The 19,293-nt window shown below is 36.4% G+C and overlaps 3 protein-coding genes and 1 pseudogene across 4 annotated transcripts; 2 read left to right on the forward strand and 2 right to left on the reverse strand.

Moving 5' to 3' along the window:
• Positions 1–33: 33 nt before the first annotated feature.
• LOC131776314 (proton-gated ion channel) lies at positions 34–6,488 on the reverse strand. The gene is given in 14 exon segments (XM_066168981.1): positions 34–172; positions 300–417; positions 691–821; positions 1,490–1,633; positions 1,751–1,814; positions 2,233–2,291; positions 2,847–2,964; positions 3,713–3,819; positions 4,476–4,554; positions 4,657–4,690; positions 4,693–4,729; positions 5,138–5,232; positions 6,024–6,162; positions 6,471–6,488. Coding segments are annotated over 14 exon segments (1,260 nt in total). The 3' UTR covers positions 34–55.
• Positions 6,489–8,351: 1,863 nt separating this feature from the next.
• On the forward strand, positions 8,352–10,849 carry LOC131776317 (nuclear cap-binding protein subunit 2-like; annotated as a pseudogene).
• LOC131776315 (FMR1-interacting protein NUFIP1-like) lies at positions 10,568–16,682 on the reverse strand. The gene is made up of 10 exons (XM_059092479.2): positions 16,270–16,682; positions 15,153–15,281; positions 14,636–14,698; positions 13,873–13,949; positions 13,328–13,420; positions 12,683–12,927; positions 12,228–12,383; positions 11,904–12,064; positions 11,387–11,434; positions 10,568–11,269 (listed from the first exon to the last, which is right to left on the reverse strand). Exons 1-10 carry the CDS (start codon positions 16,555–16,557, stop codon positions 11,147–11,149), a joined length of 1,383 nt encoding a protein of 460 aa, XP_058948462.2. The 5' UTR covers positions 16,558–16,682; the 3' UTR covers positions 10,568–11,146.
• A 126-nt stretch (positions 16,683–16,808) lies between these two features.
• On the forward strand, positions 16,809–19,015 carry LOC131776361 (beta-1,3-galactosyltransferase 6-like). 2 transcript variants are annotated; one of them, XM_059092531.2, is made up of 3 exons: positions 16,809–17,572; positions 18,197–18,467; positions 18,942–19,015. In XM_059092531.2, the coding sequence occupies exons 1-2, from the start codon at positions 16,816–16,818 to the stop codon at positions 18,448–18,450; spliced, it is 1,011 nt and encodes a 336-aa protein (XP_058948514.2). In that variant the 5' UTR covers positions 16,809–16,815; the 3' UTR covers positions 18,451–18,467; positions 18,942–19,015. The 2 variants fall into 2 exon arrangements, with proteins under 2 accessions (XP_058948514.2, XP_058948513.2); XM_059092530.2 differs by having other exon boundaries at positions 18,197–19,015.
• The last annotated feature ends 278 nt before the right edge of the window (positions 19,016–19,293 follow it).

The following is a 19,293-nucleotide window of genomic DNA, read 5'->3' on the forward strand; positions in this document are numbered from 1 at the left end:
TCACGGCTCCAAGGACGATATTTGTGCTGAATCCTTTCATGTTTGGAACTCTTTATCAAGCTTTCTTATTGGGTGTGGGTTGCTGTTTTGGGCAGGGCTCCTCACATGTGTTGTCACGGTTACCAGGAAAGCAAGGCTTGCACACTGCTGCATGTGATTGCAGCTCTGACTCCTGTAGAATGACAAGGAAAAATGAACAGGCCTTGATTAGATCTGCGATAACTGCGTGCGGCAAATTTTTTTCATATTTTACTCAGCTTGATGTTTGGAATATATCTTCATCAACGTTTCTCTCTTACCTCATCTTGTGTTAGTCTGAAATATCCACCGCCTCGCTGGTTAACACTCTCTTCCAGCGGAGATTGGCAATTCGTTCCTGATGATGTGTCAAACTTCAGTAACCTGAACAAACGGGATCTACAAAAGCAAAAACATATTCACGTATCATTGGAGCCATGTTAATCACAAACAAAGGGTTTTTGCTACTTGTATGACCGCAAAGATAGCAACGACAAGATCGCATATTACTAACCAACTGGGTGATTTTATTTGTGCATGTGCGTACAAATGCGATTTACTGGGGTGGAGGAGTTGATCAAGAAGGAATTCTGAACCCTCCCCTTGCTCGATATAATATTTCTGACCCACCCCTGTTTAACCCCACTCCAAAAGTACTGACGAGACTCTTACTTGAGACACGAGACAAATCTGTTGAGTATCAGAGACAAAACAGCGACAAGGACTTCATAAAGCAGTACATTTTCAAGCGATGAATTCACGTAATAGAGGAAGAAGAAGAACGTCGGCGCTGTAAACCACACCTGCAATAAAGAACAATCAGCACATAAATATCAACAAAAGCAGATTCAGATTAGTCGGGAATTGTGTCAAATAGCTTGGTACTCTTCCTTCGTTCTTTACGCCGAACGAATAAAGCCAATTCCATTTGTGAAGTCCGATTATACCAGTTAAATCCGATGTAGAATCCATATCACACTCGACTTTGCGTAAAACCCGTATTGGAGTTACATCCGGGCCCAAGTCAAACCCGAGTCAAACCCGAGTTCACGTCGAATCCAAACCAAGGTTAACTCCAAGAGAGAGAAGGAGCGTCGGAAGGTTCGATTCCTCAAGAAGACTCCTATTTCTTTTCTTTTTCTTACGCTCGTGACAAGACGAAAACATCTTTACATACTCCAAGGGAGACTTTTACCAGAACTCGATTAAAATCTGAGTTAACTTGCATCGGAGTCAAAAGTAAATTCCGGATCAACTCCGAGGGCAAGTCACATCCAATCTTGACCCGGGTCAAATCCGAAGTCGACTCCAGGCTCAGGTCAAAGTTAGGCTATAAGACTTGCTATGGAATATCGTGACAAAAACCAACGTGATAAGATATCGGCTTTCTCCATTGCTATTAGACCACCTAATAAATATAGAATATAAAAAATTTCATCCCTCCAATCAGGCAAACGACAGTAATTCTTACCAGCCATTCTGTGTAGCTATAGAATGTATCAGCATAGTAATAGTAGTTTTCTCTTTGAAGTCTTAACATCACTATTGTAACAATGAATGAAGCGAAAATAAAGCCATAGACTCCGACCATAAAGCGATCAGCCAAAGTTAACTCCTGCCAATGAAACAAAACAAAAATTACATATGGGTAATTCATAGAAGAACGCACCAGAACAAGGGACGAAATTGCAATTATTTCTGTAGTAGAATTCTTAATATTTCCAAATGTTACCGGTGTATCAGGTGTTTGTTCACTGACAGTGGCATGAAACATAACAGCAGACACCAAAAGTGAACTGTGAATAAAGAAGGAAAAGAAAGAAATAAAGAAACACAAATTTTAGATAAAAAGTTGTTCTCAAGACAGCCGCTAAACTAAGAAAATTTAGCGCAAACACTTTTAAATAGTGATATTTTTACTTGTTTGGTCTACCGCACACCGCAGAATCTTCTCTCGAAAAGGAACTGTGGTTGTTCGAGAAAAAAAACAAATATAGATAGCAAACTTCTCTTCCAGATCGAATTAAATTTTTTTTTTCAGAAGATAAACGTTTATTACTTGCTGAATTTCGCCAGCAGAATAGACCGTGGTCTTTTTTTCTTTTCATCAAAAATCCCCTACGTAAGGCAGTAGTTCTTCTTTAAGGCTTGCTCACTAAAAAACTAGATCGACATGTAATTAGTCTCAGAAACACATGCATTTAATACACTTACCCATCGATCCACAATCGCATTGAGGCGTCATTTGGTGGAATAGAAAATGAAAAACAGACCTGAGGAGGAGAGGAAAAAAGTACATTTTATATGTCACGTTCACTCAGTGGTAGTTTTAACTAACGCCTTAACAATTCTAAAACAGTAGCTCTCGCCTCGCAATCGGAAATAACTTTGCCAAGTCAAGAGAGAGACCAGTGGTGACAGTATTTTAACTGTAAGTGCATTCTACTTGGTCGCTGAGAATTGACGGGGGCTAATTGACAGCATCATATCTCAGACTCTGTCCACCTGCAATGCACGTTCGACTCTGGTACGGCAAAAGTATGATAAAATGTTGTACGTGAGGTTGTCGCACCAAAAGAACGTACTAAAATGCATTTAACTCTACATGACGGGTTACGCATATAGCTCAGCTCACAGGATGCAAATTGAAATGGGTTGGAAAAGGCAGCGAGAACTTGTAAACACTTCAGCTTTTCCTTCGCTTTCTCTCCACGTATTGCACCAGTGCAATAATATATCGTGCGACGAGATGGATGTGACAATTACATAATTCCACTACACTTTTATTTACATTTTCAAGTAACTTTTCTCGGTATTCAGATACTTACTACAAGCACTATAAAAAGAGGAGGTAAAAATATCTTGAAAAACGCTGCACGCTTGTGTCTCCTCATGTGAAATAAAAATTCATAGCGAGACACTCCTTGGTCCAAAAACGGGTTGTACCTGAAAAATAAAATGTTATAAAACAAATCCCATCTCAATCACCAGTATCAATAATATATCTAAGAGAGTTACTTTTAGTTGGGTATTGAGAGTAGGGCAATTTTCAATTAACCCTAACTCCCATAAGTGACCAAGAAAGAATTTCTCCTTACAATATCTATACAATATCAACCAGATAAGTGATGAGAATAAAGGAAAAGATCAATTTGGGGATAATTAGTTGATCCAATACCAAATTCTTAGAACTAACGGTATAAGAATTGTATGGTTGAGAGTAGGGAGAATTACAAATTTGATCTTGGAGTTAAAGGGTTAAGTGTTGAAAGTAATGCAGGAATGCATTGGTTTTCCTCTACTTTGCTCAGTGATTGGTCCAGAAAACTTGCGCCACACACTCTAAAAACTAACACCAATCACAACCTGGTTGCCAGCTTTTTCTTGCACTTTATGGGGTTGTCTTGTTTTTACTTTGAGTTCTTATTGGCTCTTCAAAAAGTTCACTAATCTAGGGTATTGTTTTGGGTTTATTATGCATTGTGATTGGATCAGAAATCTGGTGTCACCCTTGTAACGAATAAGATATAAAACCAGTCACAGATTAGAACTAAGTCCCAGTTTTATTACAGTTTAGCATCTGGTTGGTTGAGAAGTTTGCACATGTTTTTGGGACCAATCAAATAATTGGAGAAGCAAAACCACTGCAAAATCCCAAATTATTTATGATGACACTGATATACTGGTAACATACCTTTCATAAACCATCTGTGACCAAGAGTTGGTATCAAATAACCAGCCAGTATAGTTTAGTGTTGGTGAAACTCCACCCCGGAATTTGAAATCACTGTCATCTGATCCCTACAAACGCATTTTAAAAAGGGAGCAAACTTAGGTTGATTTTTGATAACCAATGAAATTTAAAGAAAAATCAACCAAGAGCGCATTGACAGAGTGTCTTCACCCCATGTGACCAGTATAGCCCTGTGAGTGCTTTTATTGAAAAACATTGCCAACAAAAAATACCCTGAAAAACCCTGGCCTCAGAGGGAAGAGGGCTGGAACCCTCCCATTATTTAGTTGGGTGAGCCACCACCAAATGAACTAGGAAGTCATTTTGGGAATTGAAAGGGTTCTTCATCTTCATAGAGGAATCTGATCGTAATCAAATAAAGTGCTGTAAGTAATAATTTGGCCTGCTGTCTACAGGTCAAAGTATTACATTCACTTGAACAAGTTGGATGAAATGGAGATTGGAAAACTAATCAAAATAGGTAGCTACATGCCTATCATATTGGAAATTAGTAAACCCTTTACACCCTAACATCAATATGCATATTCTCCATACTGTTCCCCATACATTTCCAAAGAGGCTGACAGGGAGAATTCGTTTCACAATCAAGAGCTGCTTTAGTTGGTGATCATCTCATCTACTTTCATGAATTTCATGCTTGATTCAGGGGTAATATAGGGGCTAAAAGATTAATAGTGCATTTAAGATTTTTGAAATTCTGTACCTGCATAACTTTCCATCTAAGCTCCTTTGCAGTCATTTCCATATCTTGTATGACAATTTTCAGTGTTTGATTGTCATAGCTGTACAAGAAAAACAAAACAAATTCAAGATCTTTCATTACAAAGTATTGGAAACAATTGTTGTAAGCACAAATAGTCAATTAGTAAATTTACCACACTTACGGATAGTCCTGAAGATCTGCTGCAAAGTTAAAGCTGATTTTACCCTGAAATACTTTCCTTCATGGCTGGAGACCTGCAAAGATTTCATGTGTATGTTGGAACGTTTTTTGTTTTTTGTTTTTGTTTTTTTTAACACCTTGTTTTACACATCCTCCCATTTTCCCATTCACCTCATTTTACCCATCTCCTTTGTATTTCACTTAGATTTATGACCCACCTACTTCACACTTAGTTGGGCCATAAATCTAAGAAGAAGAAAACAAAGTTAAACTTTGTAACTTGCAGCTTGGACCTCAGACTCAAATGTTAAGAGGTATTGATTTTTTTCTGAGGAAAAGTGAGCAAAACTAGTTTGAAATTTTGCAGTTACCTGTGGCATCATAAATGTCATAATTGATCTAATTCAGTTTAGAGGTAACATCATGGAATATCTCTCTCTCTAAGGGATTAGTTATAAACAGATACTGATGGTTCTACTGACCTCTGCTTGGCCAGCAGCATTTACAAGCTCAAAGCAAGCTCCTCTAAGACCATCTTTGCATTTCTGTTTTGTATACATTGTCTGTCCTTCAGGTACTGTATTATATACAAAAGAAAATGTTCCTGACTTATTTCATACATATTTCTTATTTATAGCAATATTCTAATGTTCAGAAAGTCCAGTGTTGCCTAATGAATGCCCAGCCTTCTATTCCCCTTCTATTTAGTAACTTAGTTAAAAATCTCATTTTTTCTCATACTTAAACCCTTTATATACCCAAACATCGGTATGCATTTTCTCCACACTGTCCTCTATACTTTTCCTGTGGTGCTAACAAGGAGAATTTGTTCAACAGTCAAGAGCTTATTTAGCTGGAGATCATTTCCCTTATTCTCACCAACTTCATGTGTGATTCAGGGTAATTTTTTTAGGAGAAATTAGATGCTAGTCACCCTTTAAGATCAAAGGGTTGGAGTGTCAACTAGGGGCAGAGGCAGGAGCCAGAGCAAACAGGTACTGGCCTGAGGATCAGAAAATTATATACTATCATTGCCATCATAGTAATCATTCTTACTGTTTTTGTTAACATTCTCTCTTCCTTGATTAAAAATCTTTATCATTATAAGTACTAATTTATATATTGTTGTTTCTGTTTTGATTATCATCTGCATATCACTATAATCATATTTTGTGATTTTAAAATCCTGATATAGCATGAAAAGGTACAATAATCAAACAGCTATTTGTTTCTTGATAGCATCATCTGTCAGTGACATAACAGGCATACAGATGTCACCTAGAGTTTGAGCTAACTCTTGTGTGTGGGAATCTTTTAATGCACCTGAGAGGATGTCATTGAAACAAAAAATCTGAATGTAGTCCACACCTTTGAAGTACAGATAGAAATCGGCATGAAAGGTTCCAGCCTTTAAATCCACAGAATGGAGATTTATAAGATAAAGAGCAATCTCAACATACACAGTCTTCTGCTCACTAACAACCTCTGGGCATTTCTCATAATATACCTGACGAGATAATGTAAAGATATGTAAACAGATTTTATAGTAGATACACTTAACATCTTACACACCAAAAAAACCTTAAAACATTTGATTTAATTCAAACCTTAAGCAAGGATCATGTGACAAGAAAGGGTACGTTTTGTGAAATTTAGATGCTGTTTCCCTTTGGGATCTTCGTAGGACAAAATCTAAATTTTGTCCGAGGGTGCATTTCAAAAAATTTCATTCTGAGGCATGTCAAGTGTTTCATAACGCCATGCAAATATTTCAAACCAATTTCAAAGATATTCAGTAAAACTTTTCAGTAAAACCTGCAGCTCAGCTTTCATTTTTGTCCATTCCAAACGGCAAAGCTTCTTCAATAACCTTTATTCCATGTAAAGACGATATCATATTCCAAGCAACATTTTATTGCGTGCAAGTGCTTCATACAACAAAAAAAATTGAAAAAGGGTAATAGAAGAACTCATCGATATTTTATGGAGAAAATGACGCGAAAAAATTGATGAATAGCACTAAAAAAGTTCAGAGCTCAAATGAACTAAGCAGTAACCACGTGAGTTGAAAGACGGATTGTAACTTAAAAACCGGTCATTCAGGTTTCACTGAACTTTATAACGTGCCTGAAAAGTAACACAGCGTTAAAATACGAAAGAAAACCCTTACAGGGCAAGAAATTATTACACACCGTGAATACACGACAATCTATTTTATCGAAGTCGTGTGGTGAGGTGCAACTTAATCGCACATTATTAGGGTAATAACAGACGGCCATACAGGATGATCATCATCATTACTTTCATTTCCTGATAATACAAGATGTTACGAAAGAACTCCAAACATGGCTAATTGCAAAAATTTGAAGTAGTGAGGCTGACATAAATTGTCATGTCCGCTGTGGAAACACAAGATTAGCGTGGTTGATTCACCGAAAGAGAAGAAAGTGTTTACTGTGATGTGTATCGTGAATTAATAGCTTTCCATCGTGAAGTAATAAGCTTACCCTTCATGCTCTGCAATCGTAACCTTTCTTTGAACCCGCAAAGATTGCCCAAAGGGGAAAGAGCAAAGGGACGATACACGAAGCAGACAGATTATGTACAGTTCTCTAAAAGAATGGATCGCCCAGGTTTGTGGCAATGATCACCGCATTTGTCGCAAAAATTCCGCAAGTTTCCATCGTTCAGACACCAGGTGCAGTTTTCGTCCTCGCGATAAGCCAATCGGTCAATCGATCAAATATAGGCCAACGGAGCACGAACAGAGTTTTGTAACGATTGTCACACCAGTCCAACTATAACACAAACGAAACTGTTTTAACACCATCCAACTTGAACACATCCTGCGTCAACTTCAACGGACAACAAACGTTTTCCCATAAATTTCCACTAAGACATAAAATTCCAGCTGAAAACCCTTAGAATTTTGGGGTTTTAAAATTCCGCAACTACGCATGTCTGGTAGTTTTAATGACGTTATCTAAAACAGTGTGATTGGCTTGCACCATGGTCCCTCCTCTCGCCAAATAAAGTGGTTATTTTGTCCCTGAGAAGAGGAAAGAACAACACTTTCTTCTTTGTAACTTTCGAGAAATCGTCCATTTTGATTTTGTTTCATAAGAATCACTCAAACTTACCGCCTTAAATAATTGCTCCAAATGAAATCAAAATTAAACTTTGGTCAGGTCTCTGCATAATTTATTGAAGAGAAAATAATGAAAAACAAATGATAATAGTATTGGCCACCAGCGACCAGATGCTTTTGCGAGCATCTCATCGGGAACTGTTCGATGTAATCAGTCCCAAGTGTTTACCTTGGACACGAACATATTATGTAGAGTTCAGGAATTGGCAACTGAATTCTATCCGACACAATGATTTAGTGGCGGATAGATAACTATATAACCTATATACAACTAGGGTAAATCACTCAACCTAAGAAAATCTGCGGAATTTAACACATATTGGAGACTACTTTTGAGTAGACTTTATTCTTGGCAAAAAGGAAAAAAAAAAAAACAACATGAAAATAACAAAAACAAAATCTATCGGCAGCCCCCAGCATCTCCCACCCCCTCCCCCATTCTTAAAAGCGCGGAGGCGTTCTCATTCATTATTGGCCAGCGGACTAATAGGGACACAACAATAACCATAAATGAATGGCCGAATACGAATTGTTCGCCTTGAAACAAAATGGCGGAGCGTAGTGCATATCGTGATCAACATTTTTAGGGTAGGTATTCATTCCAGAGGTTTTCTTTTTCTCACCCTGATTCAGGTGTTACGCTTTTCCAATAAATTAAAATTTCTTCTCTGTCTCGTTGTTGTCATAGGGCACTCGCGGAGAGCTGGAAAATCTGCTAGAAACCAGTTCGACATTGTAATGTCGGGATCTCTGTCCTTTTACACTACGGAAGAACAGATTTGAGTTTATTCGCCTCCGCGCAGGAGACTTAAAAAAGGATTATAATGGGATTGGACAAAGTGCAAAGACCCCTATTGCGGATTTTTGCTTCATAGAGTATCTTTTTACATTAATAAAGCTTTGAATGACAATCTTTTTCTTGTCATGCGCTTGAAAACGTGATAGCGAAATGGGGTTGCAAATTGATTTAACCATTAACTAAAAAGTTATGAAAGAAATGGATGTCGTCGCCATAAACTTGTCGCCATTCTCTAGTTTAACAGTTTTGTTTCCCAACCTTCGGCGTTTTTTTTATTTTGTAATTGCCATAATCCAGAGGGATTTCGGTCACAAACTGGTCTTTCTGGAAATTAACCCTTTCCAACCCAGCATCTGTATACATATTCTCTATACTGTTCTCCATATATTTACAGTGGTACTGATCAGGAGAATTTGTTTCGTTAAACCAGAGGTTTCTTTAGTTGGTGGGCATTATTGCTTTCCTTCTTATCACTTTTAATGTTTGCTTAAAGCCGTGATTCTGTAAAGAGAAATTAGGATTTAGTCACTCTTCGGAGTTAAAGGTTTACGTGGCTGTACAGAATGAGGTCATCAAGATGTAAGATTTAGTTGTGCAACAATTGTCTTGTTTTAGTCATGATGATTTCACTTCCTTAGCTTTCCACAAGATATTACACACGTGAGGATGCACAAAATGCCATGTGGTACATCAATGGAACAAGACTAGATGATCGTATTATACGAACAGACTGGGATGCAGGTTTCATAGAAGGACGTCAATATGGTCGTGGGAAAAGTGGGGGGCAGGTAGGACACTTAATGGTTCATACACGTAGAACCATATGATATACCTTGGAAATTTTGCAGGTTTAATGTTTCCAGATTTTGCAGAATATCCTTCATCAACAATAAAAATAGTTGCCTGCACAACAAAATATGGGATAACTTAATGCCTCAAAAATGACTTCCTTGAGGTTACTGTCAACAAAATATGGTACCTTCTGGAAAAAAAATCGTCCAATATGTGCTACTTTTAAAGAAACCATAGAAAACTATACATCACTGTAAAGCTTATAGAGTATAGATTATGAAAATAAAATGTTTCACAGTTTTTGTTTTGGTAGGTGAGTGTAAGCCTTTAAATACAGCACTAACAATGTTTGCTTGACTGAATTACGGGTCTCCTTGTTACTGTGAACCTCAAAACAAACTAGAAGGAATCACTCAGCAGATAATAGGGTAACAAAGAGTGGGAAGCTTTTTTGATAGTTGATAGTCAGGGAGAATTTGCCTGCACATCACTCAACTAAGTTTTGGTCACCATCAGCCAATCATAGTCTACAAATATGTCAATGAAGAGGGATGTGCAACATTATTGTGGTTAAGCAGCCAAAAAAACATTTCTCTCTCCTTCATTTTCAGGTGCGAGATGAGTATAGAACTGATTTTGACCCTGGCAGAGGGGGTTTTGGTAAACAAGGGCAGCAGAGCTCAGGAGTTATAAGCGGTCCTCCGGTTGCTTACTCAAAGCGGTGACACATGCTTTGTATGCAGAGTTCTTTGACATTGAAACGAAAATGTGTTCTTTCTTTAGCTTCTCAGCTTGTGAAAAATACTAGTGATTCTAAAGGACAACAATAATAGGCTACAAGTGCAAATGTACATGTAGTATTATTTGATGTGGCTCTCACAAGGATTCTATGTGCAAGTGTCATATAACTAAAGAAATATCAAAAAGCAAAAGGAATTAGTTTGGTTCAGGCCTTACGAAAAACACCATGTTTCCTCAGATCTCTCCTTAAGTAGAAGGCCAACAATTTTTGAGTTAAGTACAGTTACTGTGTGATTTCCTTAAGCACCCAAGCTGTTGCAGTAATAGCGAAGAGCACTGCTCAGTATCATTTTAAGTTTAAATGAAGTGCTGTTAAGGAACATCAATTTCTCCACATGTGCTATATGGATACAAGACTGAATTGGAAGAGGATCAAGCAATCTATCAACTTTAATGAGGAAATTAGCAGTGTACAGGTGTGGTCACCATACAAAGTGTTGGAATTTTTTCCTACTAGGCAGTAACCAGTGCATAAAAATATTTTTAACTGAAGTTGCTTTTAAGTTGTAATAATTTTTTTACCTAGCATGTTAAGTTAATGCCATACCAATTGATTAAGTTAATTATCAATGATGTTTCTTCAATCTTACAAAAAACAGTCCATAAAAGTATGTACATGTACCAGTGTGTTTTCAATTATAATTTATTTTTACATCACAATTTCATTTATTGACTACATCCTCTGAAACACTTGTATCTCCTTCCTTAAAAAAAAAATGTTCTTTCACAATGTATTGCAAACACTGTAGGATTACGTTTCTTTCATGTCAAACATCTGGTGCCAACAGCTGTTGTTGTTTTTACCTAGGATGTTAAGTTAATGCCATATCACCTGATTAAGTTAATTATCAATGATGTTTCTTCGATCTCACAAAAAAACACAGTCCATAAAAGTATGTACATGTACCAGTATGTTTTCAATTATAATTTATTTTTACACTCATCACAATTTCATTTATTGACAACATCCTCTGGAACACTTGTATCTCCTACTCCAAAAAAATGTTTTTTTACAATGTATCGCAAACATTGTAGAATTACATTTCTTTCATGTCGAATATCTGGTGCCAACAGCTGTGGGGAAAAAAAAGAAATTTGTTTTAATAACTTCCAATTTGATCATAAAACACTTGGCAACAATATGAATCTATAAACAGCACATACTCTTTTCAGATCTTGTTTTAATCTCACCTTTTCAAGTAAAGTTGACTTCCTTACTCCTACACAGTTGGAGTTTCCCTGGATGAACAATTTAAACACAGAAATGAACTCTAAGACAATGTGGGCAGGTTATTTAAACAAAGTTTAGCTGTTATTTGACAAGATTGTATCCTCTATTAAGCTAAATCTTTTATCTGAACATATATTTTTGCAAACAGTGTTAAGAGGGCCGAAAGCTAACAGTGGCAGGACATTTATTTAATTAAATCAACCTTTTTTTTTAGAGAAAGCCTGAGGCCCATGGATTGTGTAAATACCATGGTTTAAGTCATACTCCCTGCATATAATAATTTGTGCAAAAGTATGCTCGGACAGTTGTCAATGGGTACATAAAAGCGTATTATTGTCTAAAATGGAGGCTAATATGTTTATTAACCTTGAAATATTTATGCAATGTCCCCATTCCCTGTCCACCTTGTCCATCAAAGCCACAGCAAGATTACAGAAAAAGAACAGGAGATATAATGTCTGTAATTAAAATACTTACCTTTGAGAACGTTTTTCTTGATTTTCTGTGACGTCTTTTGGTTGCTTTACGTTGTTCTTTTTTCACATTTGTATCAGCAGATGTACATTTAACAGCAGCTCCCTCTTCTGTTTTTGTTGCTTGTGGAAGGCTAGCAGTGTTTATGTTGTTGTTTATTTCCTCTGGAAAAAATTATCTTGAATGTCAATGATTTCTGATGAATGAATTGATTGAGTACATATACAAAATTACTCATTTTTTAACAGATAAGAATTGTATGGCAGACAAGAATGACTCTTGGGAGCAAAAGGGTGAACAGTGGTACACTGAACTCTAAATTGGTACCTGATGGTTTGTCATCTTCTGAGTCACTGGCATATGCTGTGCAGAGTGAACTTAGGGCTGAAATCCCAGATGTTCCACTACAAAGTGCAGGGTCAGAGTTATCTGATGTTTCCTTCAACAATCTTTCTTGAGATAAACTCTCCCACATTTGATTTCCTGCATGAAAAAAGTACATTTCATTGACTTTGAATGTAAAAATGGGTTAAGCAATACAATACTAACTTAACACTCTTTTTTCTTTTGCATTCTTATCAACCGAGTGAAGTCAGAGTCTGTAAGAATTTGGGGGAAATAGGGAAGGAAGGGGTGTTGGTTCTGTGGTAAATAAGTAGGCAGTCCCAGGTGGGCAAAGAAGGTCTTATTTAGTCTATAACTAATCGTATCACCCCATTCACTATATCTTGCTCCCTTTTAGCAAGAATTGGTTGAGATATGTATCTGTCACTACAACTTACCTGGCTCATTTTCAAAGCAGTCATCAAGAACCAATGAAAGTGGATCTTCAACATTGTGTAATCTATTAGAAGGTTGTGCTACCTTCTCCTGGTTCACATCTCTGAATTGTTGTTTTGCTTGGTCACCAGCTGTGTGATCTAATCCATTCAGTTCCTTTGGAAATCTCTTTGGATGACGTCTGTTGTTAAAATGGTTCTGACCACCTCGCTGAAATGATCTTCCTCTACCCTGGCCTCTGCGGTATCTTTAAATTTTGAAAATTGTAGAGTCACGCTCAGAATTTTCATACCAATACATAATAGTGGAGTTTGCGTAGCCCCATAATCATACAAAATAGTAGTAACCCATCAAGCTGAAAAAATTTGGATGTACGACCATACGACCGTACAAAGTGCTACTTTTAACATGCCTGGTCAATTGTACCATGGGCACACCAACTTCACGGCTTTGTTCAGTAGTCCAGTGGTCAGTGCACTGGGCTCCGAGTTGGACGACCCAGGTTCTAGTCCTGGCCGAGGCAAGGCGTTGTGCCCTTGAGATGTGCGGAAAAAAAAAAATGTGAGCTCTGCTTTTAGGCTTGGCGAAATCTATATATTACAAGTGCAGTGGGGCTCTGGGTCACATACATTCAAACTTACATTTACCTAAAATTCTTGGTTTTCAAAACTTGCCCTGATGCTTTCCTCTTTGCATCTTCTTCCATTTTCTTCTGCACATTAGCCAGAGTGGGATACTTCCTATATCAGATGAACAAGAAAAATAAAATCAAAAAATTACTTTTGGTGAAATAATGCCAAAAAAAAAAATTAAAATCCTCAGAAATTATCATTCATTATAAATATTGACCACAAAAACTCTCAATCAACATTTAAGGTGACTAAAACAGACTTTGCAGTATGTCTTTAATTCAGAATAGCCACAACATTTTAATTGATATATCCTCAAGCCAATCTCAAAGCATTTCCTAAAAATCCATTAATAACATTTTGTCTTTAAGATCCCCAAGGACTAATTTAGACTTAGAAAGATTATTTTGAAAAAAATCTTAAAAATCATGAACCAAAAATAAAAGGTCCTGTCCACTTTCTTTGCTTGAGCCTTACTAATGGCTCTGACTAAGTTGGAATCCTAGATTACTTTAAAAGAATTTTTTTCAAACTGGTTAAATGAAAAATGCTATCACAAACACCTTTTTCTTTCTTCTCTCCACTTTGCTATTTCCTCTGGGGTATCCAACTTAATCCTCATTCTGCCAGTTTCATGAGTCTAAAAAACAAATTATTGTTAATTAATAATCATTTGTTAGTTTTTTTTTTTTTTTTGATTTGTCCATCCTTTTTCTCCCCAAGATTTTACAATAAAATCTTCTCAATTCCAGCAAAATATTTCTCTCAATGTAAGCTTAGTGAATCTGGTATTTATCTCAACAATATGCCCTCTTAACTCTCATCACTTGTCTACTTGACAATATTATCATAAAAAAGGGAGAAATTAGTTACTGAACACTCCTTGGAGTGGAATGGTTACCTTTCTCTACTAAATGCATCAGACAACCAAATGTTCCCCAGTTAAAACTGGTGAATATCCAAGGATAATGAAGACAATAGCCTCCATTAGGAGTGTTAATATGTTTGTAGATTTGCCCTTGGATATAACCTGTTCTTCTAAGCTCAAAGTTTCCCTTGAGCTTTGCTCTCAAATGACTGTTTGCATCTTGAGCACCTCACTCATGGAGCTCCTGCAGCACATCAACATCACTCAAAGAGCACCCTGCAGCATGCTAACATCAATTTTGTTTTCACTGATTTGTTTTGACTCACTCAACAGACCTTGCCAGAAAAAGGGGCTGCTCATACTTTTATATATTGTATTAATGATACTTTTTAAGTTTGATTACAATAAACAATAAAGAAGTTAAAAATAATAATAATAAAATATGGGTAACAAATGACCTGTATCCAATGAAGTTTTACAACTTTCCTTCCAGCCTTGAATGTGCACCCTTCATAACTACACTGTTTAAAAAAGAAAGCATGAAAAATATTAATCAATAAATCAAAATCAATAATATTTTAATTCATTGTTATCATGAGCAGAAAGATCAATGGTTGGAAAAATTATGTAAGGATAATTTTATTAATCAGAGACCAAGCCTATGATTTAAAAAAAGACTGATTTTTAACACATTTAAAGTTAATAAAACTTCTTTGCAGATCTCTACTCTTAATTTTATGACTCCATTCCCCAATATCCCTCAAGCTAGCCACATTAATTTGAGAAAAACATTCCAATGACATTTGCAAATAGTTGCTAGACAGTAAAGTGTTCTCAAATTAAGATAATAAACCATAAGCTCTATCGCTCATATCTTCTCTGCACTCTGATACTGAACTAGGCCAACCTGTTTTAATATTGCAAACAAACAAATTAATTACAATAATAAACCTCAGCAACCTTCAAATATCATACCTGAATGTGGGATCCCAAATGTGCCATCAGAGTCTCTTTACTTGAAAAATGTTTCTGACAAGCATCACAACTGAATTCTTTCCTCAAAGAGACATTTTCCCTATCTTCTGTTTTTTTGCTTGTTGATCCCTTCATGAAACAAAGAGTAGGGCATCATTAACTATAACCACATTTTACAAAAATATAGGCAGACTTATTTCTTAAAACACAAGTGTAAATGACAGTAATCTTTAGCAAAATCAGAGATTAAATTTTTCATTATTTTTCCTAAAAAACAAGCACAAACTAAGTGATGTATATGACCTGAGGGATACACTTATTGCACTGATCCATCACTAGGAAAAATTTCATTAAATTTTTTCTCAGTCATGATTTGCACCAACAGAGTTGTGTTGTGAAAAATGAGTGGAGGGAATGGAAAAAGTCTCAAACTGTCATCTGATAGACTGCAGGGTTTCCCTTCCAAATTGTCTTTTATTCACTTGAAAAACACAGGAAAAGTTGATGTTGGACAAAAAGTCACTGGAGGCTTTCACTGAATATTCAATTTTCCCATTAATGATGTTCGCGTTAATTCCTGCATGTAAGGAATAAGACACAAGGAACGTAGAAAAAGAGGTCCTTTAAAGGTTTCTTCACCTGTGCAAATAACTATGGATATTATTGGTCATAATTATCAGAATGTTGTAATATTCTTGATAGCTAACTTGCAAAGTATATATCACACATGTGTATATATATATATATATATATATATATATATATAAATATTATGAGAGGAAAAAAGGACGTAACTACATTTCCCGACAAGCCTGTTTCGTGAATCGCTTCACTCTTCAGGGGTTTAAGGCTTAAACGTTTAAAGGTTTAAGCGAAACAGGCTTGTCGGGAAATGTAGTTACGTCCTTTTTTCCTCTCATAATATTTATTCTGCTCTGCTTCAACGTATTGAGCACTGTTCCACGCGAAAATCGACTTGCAGACTTCCTATATATATATATATATATATAGCAGCCATTATCCTTCATATCACAAATCAAAAGTCGTTCTCATTCTCACAAAATCAACAAGTCAGAGCTAAGAATCTTGTAACGATTGTCTAACGACGCAAATTTACCTGGACATTGGTAGCCTGTGGTTGTTGGAACGATGGGTTCCTTTCCTGGGAAACCACGTGGCTAGAGGGAGGTCGTAATAACGGTATGTTCGGCCGTATTCCAGGCGTGATGTGACACCCAGGGTAGCCAGGAAAAGAGTGAACAGACAGTAAGGGTGAAAAACTCATCGAAGAACTATGTGGTCTTCCAAAAATCGACGGTGCAGTTTGCATCGGCCACCCTGAATTTCCACCAGTGTTAAAAGCTGGCCGAAAGTTTCCAAAATTTGGAAGAGGTAGCTGTGACATCCTCAATTCAAATATTCTCTATCAAGGAAAACACAACGACGTGGAAAGAAGACCGAGCTTATATCACACACACACTTGTTAACGTTCATCAACGATTTCTTCACGTGGATGTATGTTTCTTCAGAAGTTGGGGTTTCCGGCGCCTCCGTGGAGTCTTCGGTAATCTCTCGGATATTTCCGATGGAACACATATGTCAAGTAAAGAAAGTGAATTATCCTCCCAGCCATATCAATAATTCATGCACTGTGGGCTCAACTATGGCGGACATTTCGACTTTCATAAAAAGACAATTTTTTCGAAGGAATGAAACTTTTCTGCTACTTCTTCTATTTGTTGCGTTAATATTCGTATTCATACTCAACCAGAAAGTCGGCTGTGATGTGAAGAATGACTCGCTTCCCCAGAAGGCCATCAAAACAAATGAACAGTCAATACCAGTGGAATTAGAAACGTTTCTATTTATTATGATTTTAACAGCTCCTAATGGCAAAGAAAGACGAGATGCTATGCGGAAAACATGGCTTTCTAATCTAGAAACTCTTCATTCATCGGTAGTTCCAAGATTTGTGATTGGAATAAAGGAATTATCTCTAGAGGACATGAAAAATGTGGAAGAAGAAAACACTCAACATCGCGATATTATATTTCTTCCAGAACTTAAAGATGCGTACAAGGACCTACCCAGCAAAGTTTTGCAAGCACTCAAATGGATCGATCAGCATGCGAATTTTTCATATCTTCTTAAGGTTGATGATGATAGTTTTGTACGGTTGAATGTTATCCTCAATGAGCTCCAAAGCACATATTCAATGAAAAGATTGTACTGGGGTTTCTTTCGTGGAGATGCACATGTGAAATTTGCAGGTCCGTGGGCTGAAAAAAATTGGAATCTCTGCGACAGATACTTGCCTTATGCGCAAGGGGGTGGTTATGTACTCTCTAGAGATCTGGTCAATTTTATTGCTCGAAACTCAGATTTCTTGCAAAAATTTAACAGTGAAGATGTATCTGTAGGTAAGTGATGAAAAGTAAAGTAGGTTTTTTTCATTTTGGCATCATAAAACAGGCTAGTATGGCCTAAGATCCTTCCTAAGCACTTTTTCCTATGAGCATTAAAAGGGATGTTCATCTGGGAAGTTGGTTCAGTCAGGTTTACAAGATTCTGTATTTCGTTGTTGAGATCCAAGTAAACAGGGTATTATAAGTCTAAAAACTTTGGAATACTTCAGGTAAGACCATGAAATATCCCACCTGGCTCATCTCTCTAACGGAGCTGAAATTTCCCTTGTAAGCAGTACATCTCAGTTGCTAAACAAGCATTTCCTGTATGAACAAAACACAGAATTTTGCTTGTGTGCTGGACCCAACTGCTGTAACCGGAAATCACAGAATGAAAGAAAAGCAAAACTATTGCAATCAGAGATTACTTACAATGCTCAGTTGGTAATTGTTCTAATATACAGGCTAAGGAAAAATCTGCAGTTGGATGTTTTGGGTATCATCTGATGTAATGATGATCATAGTTATTCCATAGGAAATTACAAATGGTTGAATGACAGTGGTGATTATGTTATTACTGACAAGGTGTGATACTATATTATTCAAGGTTATTCTCAGAGTAATCCACCTTGATTTTAGGAACATGGCTGGCTCCTCTCCAAGTTAATAGAGTCCATGACTACAGATTTGACACTGAATATCGTTCAAGAGGTTGCAATAACCTTCACATTGTTAGTCATAAACAGTCTGTTTCTGATATGTACCAAAAACATCGCCAATTGCAAAAGGATGGAAAGCTTTGTCATCAAGAAACTCATCTCATGAACTCATTCATTTATAATTGGAGTGTGCCACCAACAAAATGTTGTAAAAGAATGGGAGGTATACCCTGAGACTGATTTTTGACAGGGTAAGGGACAAAAAATAATTTATAGTTATGATTATTATACAAGTCATGGCTGTCTCTATCTCATTCTTAGCTGGCTACAAGCTTGCAGCTGACAATCATTATCTTCCTTTTTTTCACTGGTTATCTTTACAGGCAATAGTTTTATTCTATTTTTGTCAAAGTAAGGTTAAAATAGCTTCAAAAAACATATAGTTTTCAACCAATCATGTTGAAAAAATTCTTGGATTCAGTTTTGGCAAGAATTATCATGGCCACGGGTTGTTTTGTTCTCATCCTTGTTCACTCTGACAGGTATTTATTTATTAACTAATGACATTAGTATTATTCTGTATTTACCAGTAAGGTTCATAAATTAACAAAAATGGTAAAATTTGCCATAAAAATGTTGGAAACAAGAGATTTCAATGCTAAAAGAGCAATATTTATCATAAATGTAATTATAATGATGAAAGGAAATATTTTTCTCATCTGTAGGTGGATGATGCCTTGGAAAAGTGAGGCTACAGTTTAAGACATTAGTGCAATAAAAGAAAGAAACTTTCTTCTCATTGACTAGTGTTACTTGCTTTTTGCTTTGTAAATGTCTCTGTTCAGATAAATTTCATGTTTATTTAAGAGATTTGTCATTTTCATTTTTTTAAAAAATCTTGACTTTTTGATAGAGACCTTTATTATTGGAAATTCTTTTTCCAACAGATAACCAAAGTTTGAGTCTCATCTTTATGCACATGGGTTTTTGTTATGCTCAGCCATTGATTATTGGCCTCTTCATCCTTGACAGAAACTCAAAATTTAAAATGAGGAAGAAGTAAATGCGAAAAAAAGA

Source organism: Pocillopora verrucosa, chromosome 6 (genome assembly GCF_036669915.1).
Source record: "Pocillopora verrucosa isolate sample1 chromosome 6, ASM3666991v2, whole genome shotgun sequence".
NCBI lineage: Eukaryota > Metazoa > Cnidaria > Anthozoa > Scleractinia > Pocilloporidae > Pocillopora > Pocillopora verrucosa.

Bases quoted from the DNA above. Each gene is read 5' to 3' on its own strand.
- LOC131776315 (XM_059092479.2), bottom strand. From the start codon at position 16,557: ATGTCACAGCTACCTCTTCCAAATTTTGGAAACTTTCGGCCAGCTTTT. The intron at 13,950-14,635 runs GTCATTTGTTAC...TTTGTTTTTTAG, and splicing joins TAAAACTTCATTGGATACAG to ACTCATGAAACTGGCAGAAT. The intron at 12,384-12,682 runs GTAAGTTGTAGT...TTTTTCATGCAG, and splicing joins CTGCTTTGAAAATGAGCCAG to GAAATCAAATGTGGGAGAGT.
- LOC131776361 (XM_059092530.2), top strand. From the start codon at position 16,816: ATGGCGGACATTTCGACTTTCATAAAAAGACAATTTTTTCGAAGGAAT. The intron at 17,573-18,196 runs GTAAGTGATGAA...CCTTGATTTTAG, and splicing joins CAGTGAAGATGTATCTGTAG to GAACATGGCTGGCTCCTCTC.